This window comes from Bos javanicus, chromosome 18 (assembly GCF_032452875.1).
Source record: "Bos javanicus breed banteng chromosome 18, ARS-OSU_banteng_1.0, whole genome shotgun sequence".
NCBI lineage: Eukaryota > Metazoa > Chordata > Mammalia > Artiodactyla > Bovidae > Bos > Bos javanicus.
Window position 1 is genome coordinate 51,313,156 of NC_083885.1, and position 14,261 is coordinate 51,327,416.

The 14,261-nt window shown below is 52.9% G+C and overlaps 1 protein-coding gene across 2 annotated transcripts; it reads left to right on the top strand.

Annotated features, from left to right (window-relative positions):
• The first annotated feature begins 2,853 nt into the window (after positions 1-2,853).
• On the top strand, positions 2,854-5,762 carry RABAC1 (Rab acceptor 1). Of its 2 annotated transcripts, XM_061388455.1 has the most exons (5): positions 2,857-3,044; positions 3,315-3,527; positions 3,846-3,943; positions 5,335-5,436; positions 5,519-5,762. In XM_061388455.1, the coding sequence occupies exons 1-5, from the start codon at positions 2,989-2,991 to the stop codon at positions 5,605-5,607; spliced, it is 558 nt and encodes a 185-aa protein (XP_061244439.1). In that variant the 5' UTR covers positions 2,857-2,988; the 3' UTR covers positions 5,608-5,762. The 2 variants fall into 2 exon arrangements, with proteins under 2 accessions (XP_061244440.1, XP_061244439.1); XM_061388456.1 differs by lacking the exon at positions 5,335-5,436 and having other exon boundaries at positions 2,854-3,044.
• Positions 5,763-14,261: the final 8,499 nt, after the last annotated feature.

The window sequence follows — 14,261 nt, forward strand, 5'->3', positions numbered from 1 at the left end:
ATTGCCACAATGTATCACATTTCCAGTTGCTCCACATCCTTGTCAACACTTGCTATTGTCAGTCTTTTGAATTTTAGCCCTTCTGGTTGGGCAGCCCTACCACTTCCCTTGAGGCAGCCTTTCTAACAGAGATGGCCGTGAGAGGAAGGCCTGGGGCTGGTCCTTGGCCTACCTGCCTCCCAGCTCAAATGTCTGGGATGCTGAGAGTCCACATGAGTGTGAGTGTGTGCGCGTGCCCACCACACAAGACAGTGCTGAGGAAGAGTGCCTTAATCTGCAGGGGAAGACAGTCAGAGGGCAGGGGTCATGATGCCAGACACCGCCTGTGGTGCCCAGGGCAGAGCCTGGTCCTGGTAAGTGTTGTGAGCCTGGACCTCCCCTAGGGAGGCCAGAGAACCTACTTTATTCACCGGATACAGGGAAAAGAATACTCCCATAGACAGGTGGGCAATCTGAAGTCCAGAGAGGGCAGGGACTTCCTTGAGGTCACACAGCAGATACATAACCCAGGTTTCCAATTGTCTATCTTCCTATCCTCCCAGCTCCATTTCTTCCAGGGATCCAAGAGGCAGGAAGGTGGCCTCAGGCTGGAGGGACCCCCTTATCTCCAGCCATCCCCCTAATTCATGGCTCGCTTGCCATAGGCCCCTTTTCCCTGGTCTCCCCTCACCCCCCTGTCTCAGGAATCTTCCCATCTCTCACAGTATCTCCGCCTTAGGGCTTCCTCCCACAATCCCTGTTTCAAGGGGCTCCTCCCTCCCATTGCCCTTATGTCAAGTCCCCCCCTCCCGCACTCAGAGGGCCCCTCCCCATAATGTCCTTGCCTCTCGACCCCACCGTCCGCAGCCCATGCTTTTTGACACCTCCAGGCCTTTGCTTATTATGTCCTCTGCTCAGAGCAAGTACTCACAGGAACACAAACATGAGTTATGAGTGAAATGACTTTTATTTGTGTTGTATGAGGAAGCCCCAGAGCTCTCATAACAAAAGTCAAATCCCGTTTCCCCAAAGTTGGCCCTGGAAGAAGGCAGCTGGGTCTCTGCCTCCTACCCTCTGCTCTTCAAGACTCATGTTTCGCTTGGGGGCTCTTCCAGTTACCTCCACTGCTCCCATTACTTTGAAATTAGGTGGCTGCTCCCCTATTAATGCTTTGGACTAACTGTGGACTCACAGGAAACCTCCTACCCCAATTTCCTGAAGCCCAGCTCGGCCCAAGTGGGAAACCTGAACAAGCTTCTACTAAAAGCCTGGGGCTGTCAAAGAGGAAAAGTGAAAATGTCATTTGCTCACTCGACCCCATGGACTGTAGCCTGTAAGGATCCTCTGTCCATGGAATTCTCCAGGCAAGAAAACTAGAGTGGGTAGCCATTCCCATCTCCAGGAGATCTTCCCGACCCAGGGATCAAACCTGGGTCTCCCGCATTGCAGGCAGATTCTTTACCGTCTGAGCCACCAAATATTTCATTGGGTGTTCTCCTTTAGCCGCACCCAGCCTCGGAAAATGAGGTTCTCATTCTGTGTAAGAAGAAGTTTTGGCTTCCCGAAACTTCTATACACTTCTTGAGGCCATTCTGGTGCACCTGCTTAGAATGCCGGCTGGTTTTCTACAACTCACCCTGCGGCAGGGGAGAAGACTGAGAGAGCTAAGATTCTGGGAACCAGGGGAAAGAAAGGCCCATGTCTCAGACACCAGCCACTCTTTGGGACATCCAAGGGGCCAGTGAGAAGGCTGGGACTTCCCTGGTGATATAGTGCTTAAGAATCCACCTTGCAATGCAGGGGACCTGGGTTCGATCCCTGGTCTGGGAACCAAGATCCCACATGCCACAAACCAACTAAGCACCATGTGTTGTAACTAAGACTTGATGTAGCCAAAAATAAACAAAAAAAATTTTTTTTAATTTTTTGAGAAGGCTGAACTCTAGAAATAATTATAACAGCCATGATAATGTAGTGGCAATGGACTACTGTTTATCAAAGTTATGGAATATCAAGACTCTTTCAAGCACTTTACATGGATCATTCAACCCAATCTCAATCCCATGAGTGTGGTACTCCCAGGATCTTCACTGTCCAGATGAAGACACTGAGGTTCAGGGAGGTGATGAGCTCAACACAGCTTGAAGTTCGACCTCTGACCCCAGAATCCCAGCTCTTAGTTATGACATCTACATCTTTAAAAAATTCTCACCCCTTCGGTAAAACTGGACAAAAAAATGATAAATGAAAAAAATAAAATCTCAACCTTTCCCTCCACTTCCCTTCACCCTAACCAAGGTCCCTAATCCTAACCCATTCATCCTTGGGAGCCCAAGGGTGGGGCTGGAGCTTTGCTCCCCACCTTAGACACCCCCTCCAGCAACCATGGCCCCATCACTAGCCTGTTAAGGAAGGAAGGAATAGACTCCCACGAATTCTTTACAGTCTCGCTTTTCAAAATGTGGGCCATGGACCAGAAGCATCAACATCACCTAGAAAATTGTTAGAAACGCAGATGAAGGGTCTCGCCCTAGATCTGCTGAATCAGAACATCTGAGTGTTTTATCAAGTGTTTTTTTTATACCTCCTAGAGACAGAACGACAGCTCTACACGGTCCCAATTGTAGCCTGCACGGGGGAGTACACAGCGTCTTCTTGCCTTTAGAGCTTGCCTAACGCCCTGACTCCTGACAACTCACCTTCCCCGACTCCACGCGTCCTAATTCGGAAACTACAATTCCCACAATGCCCAGAGGGGCTCTGGGTTATTTTACACGACTACAACTCCCAAAGTGCTTCGCGAGTCATGCCACCATCATGGTGCCCATTCACCCCGGCACCATCAGGACTACAACTCCCACAATACTCGGCAGCAGAACTACAGTTCCCCAGCGGCTCCAGAACGGCTACACGTCCGCTATAGCTCTGCTGGGTGAGGCCGGGCTCGGGCGGGGCCCGCGGGGTCTGCAGAGCCCTGGGCTCCTCAGTTCTTTCCCAGACAACATAGACATGGCGGTCGAGAAGGACCAGCAGAAGGATGCCGAGGCGGAAGGACTGAGCGCCGCGTGAGCAACCGAGACCCGGGAGTCCTGGTCCCCCGACCCCTTCCCCCTGGGGGTCCTAGGAATCCTGGCCTCTAGACCTAAGAGCTTGGGCCTCTGTTGTCCTCTTGGAGGAGTCTGGGCCCTCAGCCCCTTCTCCCCTGAGATCCAGGAGCCTGGGACCATTATCCACCCCAGAACCCCGGAGTCCGGCCCCCCTCGGTCCTCTTCTTGCTGGAGGGTCCGGACTCCATCCCGGTCGGTCGATCGCTGACGTGACCCCTCACCCATCAGGACCCTGCTGCCGAAACTGATTCCATCTGGCGCGGGCCGCGAGTGGCTGGAGCGGCGCCGTGCGACCATCCGGTCCTGGGGCTCCTTCGTGGACCAGCGGCGCTTCTCGAGGCCCCGCAACCTGGGCGAGCTGTGCCAGCGCCTCGTACGCAACGTGGAGTACTACCAGAGCAACTATGTGTTCGTGTTTCTGGGCCTCATCCTGTACTGTGTGTGAGTGCCTCTTCGGCCAGTCCGCGCCCCGTCCCCACCCCCACCAGGCTGCGTGGCCCGCGCTGGCCTACCCCGCCCTCAGCATCCGGCCGCACCTCTCACTGCCCGGGCCCCATTCCCATGGGATAGTTCTGCCGGAAGTTTTCACCGAAGGGCCAGGTCCCTAGTCCCCCCATCAACCTGGCCAGGATTCAGTGTGACCAAATGTGACTTCCTCGGCCCCAAGCAGATCGCCTGCCATCCGCCGATGGGAAGGTCAGGGCCTCCTTGTCTGGCCTAGCCCCAGCTCTCTGACGCATGGCTCCCTGCCCCTTCCAGGGCGACGTCTCCCATGCTGCTGGTGGCTCTGGCTGTCTTCTTTGGCGCCTGCTACATCCTCTATCTGCGCACGTTGCAGTCCAAGTTTGTGCTGTTCGGTGAGAAATCCCTTGCCCAGACTGTTCACATCCTGGTCTCTTGGAACGCAAACCTTTTGACATCAAACCCAAGTCCTTTTGAACCCACGTCTGCCCAAGCCTCTATCTACACTAGATTTCCCCAAACTCGGTCCCTTAAAGTCTCAGACACACGTGATGCTCCCACCCACTCACAGCCCCCGCAAGTTGCTATCCCCCAAGTCCAGAAGATACCCCAGAACCCACCTCCACCTGACTCCTTAAACCTATTCTTTCCCTCTCCCTCCTGCCTGACCTCCTGCCAAAAACGTCAGCTGCACGTACCCACATCGGCCACCAGGTGGCGACTTCTCACTGGCCTATATCCGTGCTCCCCCTTTCCTGCTTCCTGGGTGGAAGTGGAAATCTTGGGATTTCTCAGAGAGGGAAGCTGAGCCCTGTGGCTCAGGTGGTCCCAGACTGACACCGGAAACACCACTGAGAAGAAAGACAGGCCTGAGGACTTCCCTGGTGGTTCAGTGGTTAAGACCATGCATCCAACGCAGGGGGCATGGGTTCCATCCCCCATCAGGGAACTAAGTCACACATTATGTACGGTGCTGGCAGAAGATTTAAAAATAAAACAGAGGGCCCTGAGTTCCCAGCTAGGGGATGCTCAAGGGCTTTGGAGTGGGGATAAGGGGGAATTGGGCTCAGATGAACAGGTAGACCTAAGACAGAATGCTTCAGAAGCCTGCGGGTCCTGTACATGACAAAGGTGGGCTGGGTGGAGGGCGCATTGGGCTAGCCCAGGGTATGGAGGGAGCGCTTGGAGTATAGACACGACTTGGCTTCAGCCACTGCTGCCACCAGTACCTGCAGATCCGACCTTCCAATCCACCACGAGAAGCCAGACATCTGTACAGCTGCCCCTTGGTGTCCATAGGGGATTGTTCCAGGAGCCCCCATGGATGGCAAAGTCCACCGATGCTCAAGTCCTTTATGAAAAATGATGTAGTACAATGATCCACGGGTTTCCATCCGTGGATGCAGAGGGCCGGCCTATTGTTACATGAAATTATTCAGTTTTTCCAGCAGCCACAAACCAAATTCTGATGGAATAATGTGCAGACTCAAAAGACACATCCCCAGGTCAGATTTGGCTCTTAGGCTGCCAGTTGGAGGTTCCAGATCTGCGCGAGTGCAGGTTGGAGCAGGAGAACTAGTCAGGAGAGGGAGGCTGGGAGCTTCCTAGCAGAAGTGGGGTTGAAGGGCAGAGGGCAGGGGGCTGAGGAAGGCACTCTGGGTGGGGCCAAGGGCTGGAGGGCCTTGGCACAAGTTTAGATTAGACCCTGAGGCTCCCAGAGCTTGTGAGTTTGGGGGGAGCATCAGGGGTTACTCTGGGAGGAGGCACAATGCCCTCTGCCCCGCAGGCCGTGAGGTGAGCCCTGCCCATCAGTATGCTCTGGCTGGGGGCGTCTCCTTTCCCTTCTTCTGGCTGGCTGGCGCAGGCTCCGCTGTCTTCTGGGTCCTGGGTGAGTACAGGGTCTGGGCAGTGCTGTGGGCAGTGGGGGCCAGGTGAGGCCACCAGGCCCTGAACTGCCCATTTTCCTGCAGGAGCCACTCTCGTAGTCATCGGCTCCCACGCCGCCTTCCACCAGATAGAGGCTGTGGACGGGGAGGAGCTGCAGATGGAACCCGTGTGATGTGGCTTCGTGGGCCCACCAGCCTCCCGAGCTAGCTGCCCCTGTTCACCTGGTCCCACTCAGCTCTGCAGCTCTGGCCAAAGGCCCCCTTCCCACATCAAGACCAGGGAGGGACTCCACCTTTGGAAATAAAACTGTTATAGTTGTTCAGCAAATATTCTCCCTCTTCTGTGGGTCTGTGTCAGTGATGCTGGGCTCCTGCAGAGACCAAGAAGGTGGGGGTGGGCCGTGGGTGGAGGTGGGGGTGGGGAGTGGACAATAAGCAAGATAAATAGCAAATATGATAGGATGGTCAGTGGCAACAAGTTCTAAGGAGGAGAAAAGAGTATGTTGGGGCCCCTGAGATCACCCCCATGTTTCAGGATTTGCTAGCAGGACTCAGGACTCAGGCACCAGCCGTATTCATCTGGCACCAGCTGCAATTTATTATCATGAAAGGTTATGAAGCAAAATGTCGCATAGTCGTGTCTGACACTTTGTGACCCCATGGACTGTAGCCCACCAGGCTCGTCTGTCCATGGAATTCTCCAGACAAGATCACTGCAGTAGGTTGCCATGCCCTTCTCCAGGGAATCTTCCCGATAAAGGGATTGAACCCAGTTCTCCCGCATTGCAGGCACTGTCACCTATGAAGCAAAATCAGCAAAGGAAAAAGGCATGTGGGGCGAAGTCCAGAAGAAACCAGACACAAGCTTCCCAGAGCCCTCTCCCAGTGGGGCCACCAGGCTGGGTGCAGTCACGCAACAGTGAAATGCTGTCTGCAGAGTTCACCACAGACTCAGTACCCAGAAAGAAAGCAGGTCTTCAGCATAAACAACGTGGTTTCCACAGTGCAGACGCAAGAGCCATTCTTTCGGGGAGCAGCAAGAACCCTGCTGAAATCCAGGTTCCCAGAGGCAGACAAGGGCCACCGCACAAGCACACCTCTCGAAGGGTGGCCAGCGCCATGTCAACTCCTCACAGAGAAAGTTCTGGAAATGAGTGATAGGTGAAAGAAGCTTCCCTGAGGTGATGTTCAGTGAAGACTTAAACTGAGTGAGGCAGACTTCCCTGGTGGTTCCAGTGATTAAGAATCTGCCTGCCAATCCAGGGAGCACAGGTTTGATCCCTACACCAGGAAGATTCCACATTGCGGGCCAGCTAAGCCCATGCGCCACAACTACTGAGCCCGCGTACCTAGAGCCCCCACCCTGAAACAAGAGAAGCCCCCCGCCCCCGCCCCTGCACAGCAAGGAAGACCCAATACAGCCAAACAATTTTAAAAAATTGAGTGAGGGAGGGAATTCCCGGGTGGCCCAGTGGTTAGGACTCCATGCTCTCACTGCCAGGGATTGCCAAGGGTCAATCCCTGGTCAGGGAATTAAGATCGCATAAGCCATGTGGTATGGAAAATAAATTTTTTTTTGAACAAAGACCTACTAGCTTTCACACTTAGATATTAATTGGTAGCTAATCAGCTTTAGTTTGTGAAGCGAGTGAAAGTCGCTCAGTCGTGTACGACTCTGCGACCTCATGGACTATATAGGCCATGGAATTCTCCAGGCCAGAATACCGGAGTGGGTAGCCTTTCCCTTCTCCAGGAGGTCTTCCCAACCCAGGGATCCACCCCAGGTCTCCTGCATTGCAGGTGGGTTCTTTACCAACTGAGCTATCAGAGAAGCCCCGAAATAATCATAAAGTGAGAGCAGGAGCAGCCACAGACCCCTCCCTCCCAGAGGGAGAACATTCTGGTGAGAGGAAAGAGTAGGTGAAATGCCGGGAGACAGCAGCGGGCCTGGCGGCAGGAACAGTGAGGAGGCCTGTATGGCTGGAGCAGATGGGGAGGGTGGGTGGGTGAACTGACCCCCCTTTGGCAGGGAAGGGGCGTTGGTTCTCCTGAGTGAGGTGAGAGAGGCACCCTCGGCTCTTCGCTGTAGCGTGAAGGCCACTGTGTGGTACAACCACCAACTAAACAGAAAGGCAGGCGGTAGGGAAAGCAGGTGGCAGGTGTGACGACAAGTGAGGTGGCAGATAGGGCCCGAAGAGCCACTTCAGAGGGGGCTCGCTGAGGAGGCGACGTTTCCGTGAGCTCGGAGGGACACAGAGCCGGCCACAGGAAGAGCCGCGGGCGAAGTGGCCTAGCAGGGGCACGGTGCCCCACACAGCCAGTTGAGGCTGGCCTCCCCACCCTCCGGTCTCATCAAAATCCACTAGTTCACTGTTCTTTTCAGTAGGTGTTTATTGAGGGCTCACTGAGCGTCCAGTATTGTTCTGGAATTCTGTCACATATGGTGGCCATCAGCCACGTATGGCGGGTTTCCCCGGTGGCTCAGACGGTAAGGAGTCTGCCCACAATGCGGGAGACCTGGGTTCCATTCCTGGGTCGGGAAGATCCCCTGGAGAAGGAAATGGCAACCACTCCAGTATCCTTGCCTGGGAAATCCCATGGACGGAGGAGCCTGGTGGACTATAGTCCATGGGGCTGCAAGAGAGTCGGACACGACTGAGCGACTTCATAGCCATATATGGCTACTAGCTACTTGAAACATGGCTGATCCGGATTGAGACGCGCTGTAAGTATAAAATACACACCAGATTTCAAAGACTTAGTAGGAAAAGAGTGTAAAATATCTCATTAATAATTTTTATATTGGTTATGTGCTGGAAGGATAATCTATCGGATGTTGTTGTTTAGTCACTAAATCATGTCCAACTCTTGCGATCCCTATGGACTGTGGCCCACCAGGCTCTTCTATCTATGGGATTCTCCAGGTAAGAATACTAGAGTGGGTTGCCATTTCCTTCTCCAGGGGATCTTCCCAACCCAGGATTCGAACTGGAGTCTCCTACACTACAGGCGGATTCTTTACCACTAAGCCACCTGGGAAGCTGATGGATATGTTGGCTATCTGTTGGATATGCTAGGGTTGGATATGTTGGGGTAAATTAGTATTTTCACTTTTTTCTTTACTTTTTAAAATGTAAGGGAATTCCCTGGTTGTCCAGTGGTTAGGACTTGGCACTCTCACTGCGGAGCCTGGGGTTTGATCCCTGGTCAAGGAACTAAGATCCCCCATACCACACAGACAGCATGGCCAAAATATATATATATATATGATTAGGTAAATAATGCAACATTACATCTGTAGCTCCTATCCTGTTTCTACTAGACAGGCTGGCTTAAATGCTGAAGAAACAACAGCACCACAGTTGAGGCCCTGCCTTCTTGGGACTCATATTCATGAACCAAACAACCAACCATTAGGAAGCTCTCAGACAGCCAAGACTATGAAACAGGAGACTGGATGTGACTAGAGGGTAATTGTGGAAGGCAGGGCTCGATTAGAGTGGAGGGGCAGGGACTTGCTGGGCAATGAGGAGGAGCTTGCCCTTCAGAGGTCTGGGGAAAGAGTATTCCGGCCAGAGGGAATTACAAGTGCAAAGGCCCTGAGGTAGGACTTGCTCAATGACGAGGCATGGCTGTGGGTGGGGAGAGGGGAGAGACAAAGGAGATGACGGTGGGGAGGATGGCAGGGGCCGGATCAGGCAGGACCTGGGAGCCAAGCGGAGGTTTTGAACTATAGCTTAAGGCAATGTGAAACTATGGAAGGCTCTTGAGCAAGGGAGGGAGAAGGTCAGGTATGAATGTCAGGAATATCCCCAAGCGACTTCCCTTGGAGGTCTAGTGGTTAAGACTCTATGCTTCCTCTGCAGGGGGCACAGGTTCGATCCCTAGTTGGGAACTAAGATCCCACAAGCCACGCTGTGTGGCAAAACAAAACAAAACAAAACTATCATTTGGGGTCCTGAGGTTGAGCTAAGCTGGGGAAGATGAGGCAGGGACTGTGAAATGGAAAGGACAGACAGGCAAAGCAGATTCAGGAAGATGAAGGTGGGAACTTGGTGACTGGCCTGTGTGGGAGGGAGCAGGCAAGGGGAACCCCCAGGCTTTCGGCAAAATGGGGAGACCAGGGGGCTTGTGTGTCCGGGTTCACGGTGTTCCCGGTCACCGGGGGGCGCAGTTCCAGTGGTTGCCGCTAGAGGGCGGAAAAGCGCTTCGTCCAGCCCTTCTCCCCGGAGGGCGCCAGGGACGGGCTTGTTCTGGCAGAGGAGACCTGGAGTGTCTTCGGCTGCGGGTTAGCCTCCTGGGTCTAATCAGAGGCCAAGTTCCCAACTTGAGGATGGCTGCAGGTGTTCAGTTTTTTAATCCAGATGCCAGTATTCGCAGGGGAGACTGCCATCAGGGTGGGTGATCACTCTGCCCAGTTTCCGTTGCTGGGCCTGGAGTGAATGTGGTCAGACTGCCTTGCTTGAAGGTGACTGAGGCCCGAGACTGCCTCGCTTGAAGGTGACTGAGGCCCGAGGCCCGAAGACTGGGGACTGAGCTCACTGGGGCAAGGGATTAAAGCCCAGGTCTGGGAGTGGGAGGCTGGGACTCGGGCCAGAGGCCTAATGTGGAGGTGACTGATTCCAGGTCCCTAACTCTGATATTGAGACCAGAAGCTTCCACGGGGTTGTTCATGAGTAGGGGGTCACTTCCCCATCTATCCCTTCCTGACTTGGAGTTGAAAAGTTTGTTTTGGGGTAACAGAAACTGGGGGACTTGTTGTCTCACCAAGAACCACAAGTCTGGTTGTCTATTTTGGTGATGGAGGTTGGGGGGTCCAGCTGGCTGGTCGGGGTGGCAGACTGAGGATCTGACTGTCAGTTTCATGACTGAAGAGCCCGTGGGCTCAGGTTTGGGGTGACAGGCACAGTGTACCTGCTTGTCCAGTGCAGAGTGACAGAACCAGGGAGTGCTTGCCCTTCCCCTGGGGTGTCAGACTGAGCATCTGATTGTCTTGTTTGGGGTGACAGCTTGGAGTCCAGTCCCTGATTTGGGGTAATAGAAATTGGGGTGCTCAGTCCCTCAGTCGTGTCTGACTCTTTGTGACCCCATGGACTGTAGCCCACCAGGCTCCTCTGTCCATGGGATTCTCCAGGCAAGAACACTGGAGTGGGTAGTGAGTTGCCCCCTCCTTCTCCAGGGGATCTTCCTGACCCAGGGATCAAACCCAGGTCTCTTGCATTACCAGGAGGATTCTTTAGCACTAGCACTACCTGAAAAGCCCCAGAAACTGAGGATCTGTTGTCAACTTTTAGGTGATTTATCTGGCTTGGGGTGACAGACCGTCCTGAGGACACTGGGAGTCCAGGGCCCTAGTTTGGGATGACAAGGTAGGGGGCCCCGTGCACTGGGGGCATCCTGATGGGGGCTGGTTGTTTCCTTGAGGTGGCAGAGACAGGCAATACTGTCTGGCTGGTGGTGACAGAGGCTGGGGGTGCCATTTAGGACACCAGGGGTTGGGGGTTCTCTGCCCAGTGTGAAGTGGACAGCAAATGAGAGATTTTTTTTTTTTTAACATTTGCCTTTTTTTTTTTTTTTGGCTCTGCTGCATGGCTTGCAGAATATCAGTTCCCCAATCAGGCATTGAACCCCCAGGCCATGGCAGTGAACACGCTGAATCCTAACCACTAGATTACCAGGGAACTCCCCAGGATTTTTTTTTTTTTTTTTTAGTTTGAAGAATGTCTGCTTGTCTAGTTTGAGATTAAAACACTGGATCTAGTTCTCAAATTTTTCTCTTTTTTCACACGCTGCTAGCTGCATGCAGGATCTTAGTTCCCCAACCAGGGATCCAACCTGCGCCCATTGCAGTGGAGGCATGGAGTTTTAACCACTGGACTTCCAGAGAAGTCCCTAGTTCTCAAAGTTTAAGTGACAGATAAGGGACTCTTTTATCTGGTTGGGAGTGATAGAGACCAGAGTTGTGGGAGGTGTTAGGCACTGGGGTTCTTATCAAAGTTGGGGTGATGGGGACTAGTCTAGCCTGGGGTGACAGACTGAGGGTCTTACTGTCTACTTTTTGGTGACCAAGACTGGGCTCTGGAGTTTCTTTAGGGATGTCAGAGTTGGGGTCTGGTCTTTTTGAGGGTGACAGAATGGTAGTCTAGTTTTTAGGCTGAGATGCCAAAATTCTAAGGTTTGGGATGCCAGATTGAAGATTCAGCTTCTAGTTTGGAGCTCTAGAAACTGGGGGTCTGGTGGGCCCCATTGGGGTGTCTGAGACTCGTAGTCTGATCATTCCTTTTGGGGTTCAGAGACATAAGGCTGGTTGTCTGACTCGGGATTATAGAGGCCAAAGGTCTGGTTATTTAGTTTAGGTTGATGACACTGGGCATCGGGTGTTAGTTTGGGTGAAAGACATTGGGGTGACCACCTGGATGGTATGAAGAGGCAGACACTGCAGGTCTGGTTGCCTCACTGGGGTGACAGGCCAACTGGACTCCTCCTGTCTGTCTTGAGAGGCAGAGACCTGGATGACCGTCATCATGAGATTTCAGAGGGCTGTGGGGTTTCTTTGTCTAGTGTGAAGTGCCAGAGCCTGGGGATCCAGATGTCTGGCTTGGGAACTCAGAAGTGGGGGTTCGGGGACTTCCCTGGTGGTCCAGTGGCTAAGATGCCATGGTTCCATTGCAGGGGGCCTGGGTCCAGTTGCTGGTCAGGAAATTACATCCTTCGCAATTAAAAACAAACAAACAAACAAACAAAGATCCTGCATGCTAGAACTAAGACCTGACACAGCCAGATAAATTTTTAAAATATATAAAAAAAAAAGAAGAAGAAGTGGCAATTCAGGACTTCCCTGGTGGCCCAGTGGCTGAGAATCCGCCTGCCAATGCAGGGGAGGTGGGTCGGATCCCTGGTCTGGGAAGATCCCACAGGTTGCAGGGCAACTAAGCCAGTGCGCCACAGTTATTGAGCCTGTACGCTCAGGAGCCTGTGCGCTCAGGAGCCTGTGCGCTCAGGAACCTGTGCTCCACAACAAGAGAAACCACTGCAGTGGGAAGCCTGTGCATCGCAACTAGAGAAAGTCCCTGCTCACCAAACCTAGAGAAAGCCCGCGCGGTGCGAGCAATGAAGACCCAGGGCAGCCAAAAAAGAAAAAAAAAAGAAACAAGGATCCATGTGTCTAGACTGAGGTGTCAGACACCAAAGGTTCTGGGATTCAGAACCAGATTTAGGGCGATGGAGACTAGGAGGTTGGTTGCCTAGTTTGGAGATTAGGGATCAGTTGTTCATTTGGGGATGAAATGATTGTGACTTAAGAGTTGCATTTAAGGTGACGTAGAATGGAAGTGTGCTTGTCTAGTTTGGCAGAAGGGAGACCAGGGTTCTGGTTGTCCAGTTTAGGATGACAGACTGGAGTTTGACTGATATGATGAAGGCTGTGGGGGCTGGGGGCCAGGTCTCTAGTTGGAGATGACATTTATGTATCCAGATGCCCAGTGTGGAGTGACAGAGCCTGGAGGTACCATTGTCTTGTTTAGAGGGGACAGAGACTGAGTACTGGGGCATATTTGGGGTGTCAGAGACTGAGGGTTAAACTGGATTCCAGGGACATTCAGTTGTCAGAATCTGGAGGTCTGCTTGCCTACTTTTGTGGGACAGAGCTTAGGGTCCTGGTTGTGTATGGAGTGACCGATGGAATCTGGCTGTTAAGGGTCAAATTGGGGGTGCCAAGGAATATTTGGGGGTTTGGCTGTGGGTCTGTTATCTAGTTTGGGGGATCATAATGTTGAGTTCCAAGGTATATTTGGGGTGAGAGACCAAGGGCATGGCTGTGTGGCTTTGGGGAGACAGAGTCCATAGTCCCAGGGTATACTGGGGGTGATAGGTTGTCTCGTTTGGGGGATCAGAGACTGGGGTCCCAGGGTATATTTGAGGAGACAGAGAATGGGGTCTGGCTGTCTTGTTTGTTAGGACAGTGACTGGGAGCTCAGAGTGTATTTGGGGTGGCAGAGGTTGAAGTCTGTCCAGTCCTGTGGAATAAACACTCAAGCCCCAGAGCATATTTGGGGTGACAGAGGTTGGGGTATGGATTTAATTTCACATGACAGAGACTGAGCATCTGGGGTAACAAAGCCTGGGATGTGGTTGTCTGTGTTGTGGGACTGAGAGACTGGCATCCAGGGTATTTTGGGGGTACCTGTCTTGTTTTCTAATCTGGGATGATGACTGGCATCTTTTGCCTCGTTTGGTTGACAGTGATCAGAGTTCAGTTGTCCGTTTGGGGGCGACAGGTACTGGGATCAACTGTCTAGTTTGAGGTGATGAGACCAGGTGTCTAAGGTAGCACACGTGGGGGACAGCGTCTCTCCCTTCCAGGTGACAGACCGCTTGTCCCTGGATCTGGAGCCAATTCATGTGAACAATGGCGCTAGCAGTAAAGAACCCACCTGCCAACACAGCAGACATAAGAGACGCAAGGTCGATCCCTGGGTCAGGAAGATCCCCTGGAGGAAGGTATGGCAACCCACTCCAGTATCCTTGCCTGGAGAATCCTATGGACAGAGGAGCCTGGTGGGCTGCAGTCCATAGGGTTGCAAAGAGTCAGACACGACTGAAGCAACTTAGCATGCACGTACGTTGTGAACAATGGTTCAGTTGAGGGTGAAATTGTGAAGTCAATCATTTACTTTGGAACGCTAGAACTGGGGTTCTCAAAATATATTTGGGGTGATGGATGGGGTGACTGAGAGTGGGTGCCAGTGGAGAGTTGGGGGGAACTGAGATGGGGGGCTAGCTTGCTTCCTGTGGGTTACAGAGACCAAGTACCCTGTTGGGGTGTCAG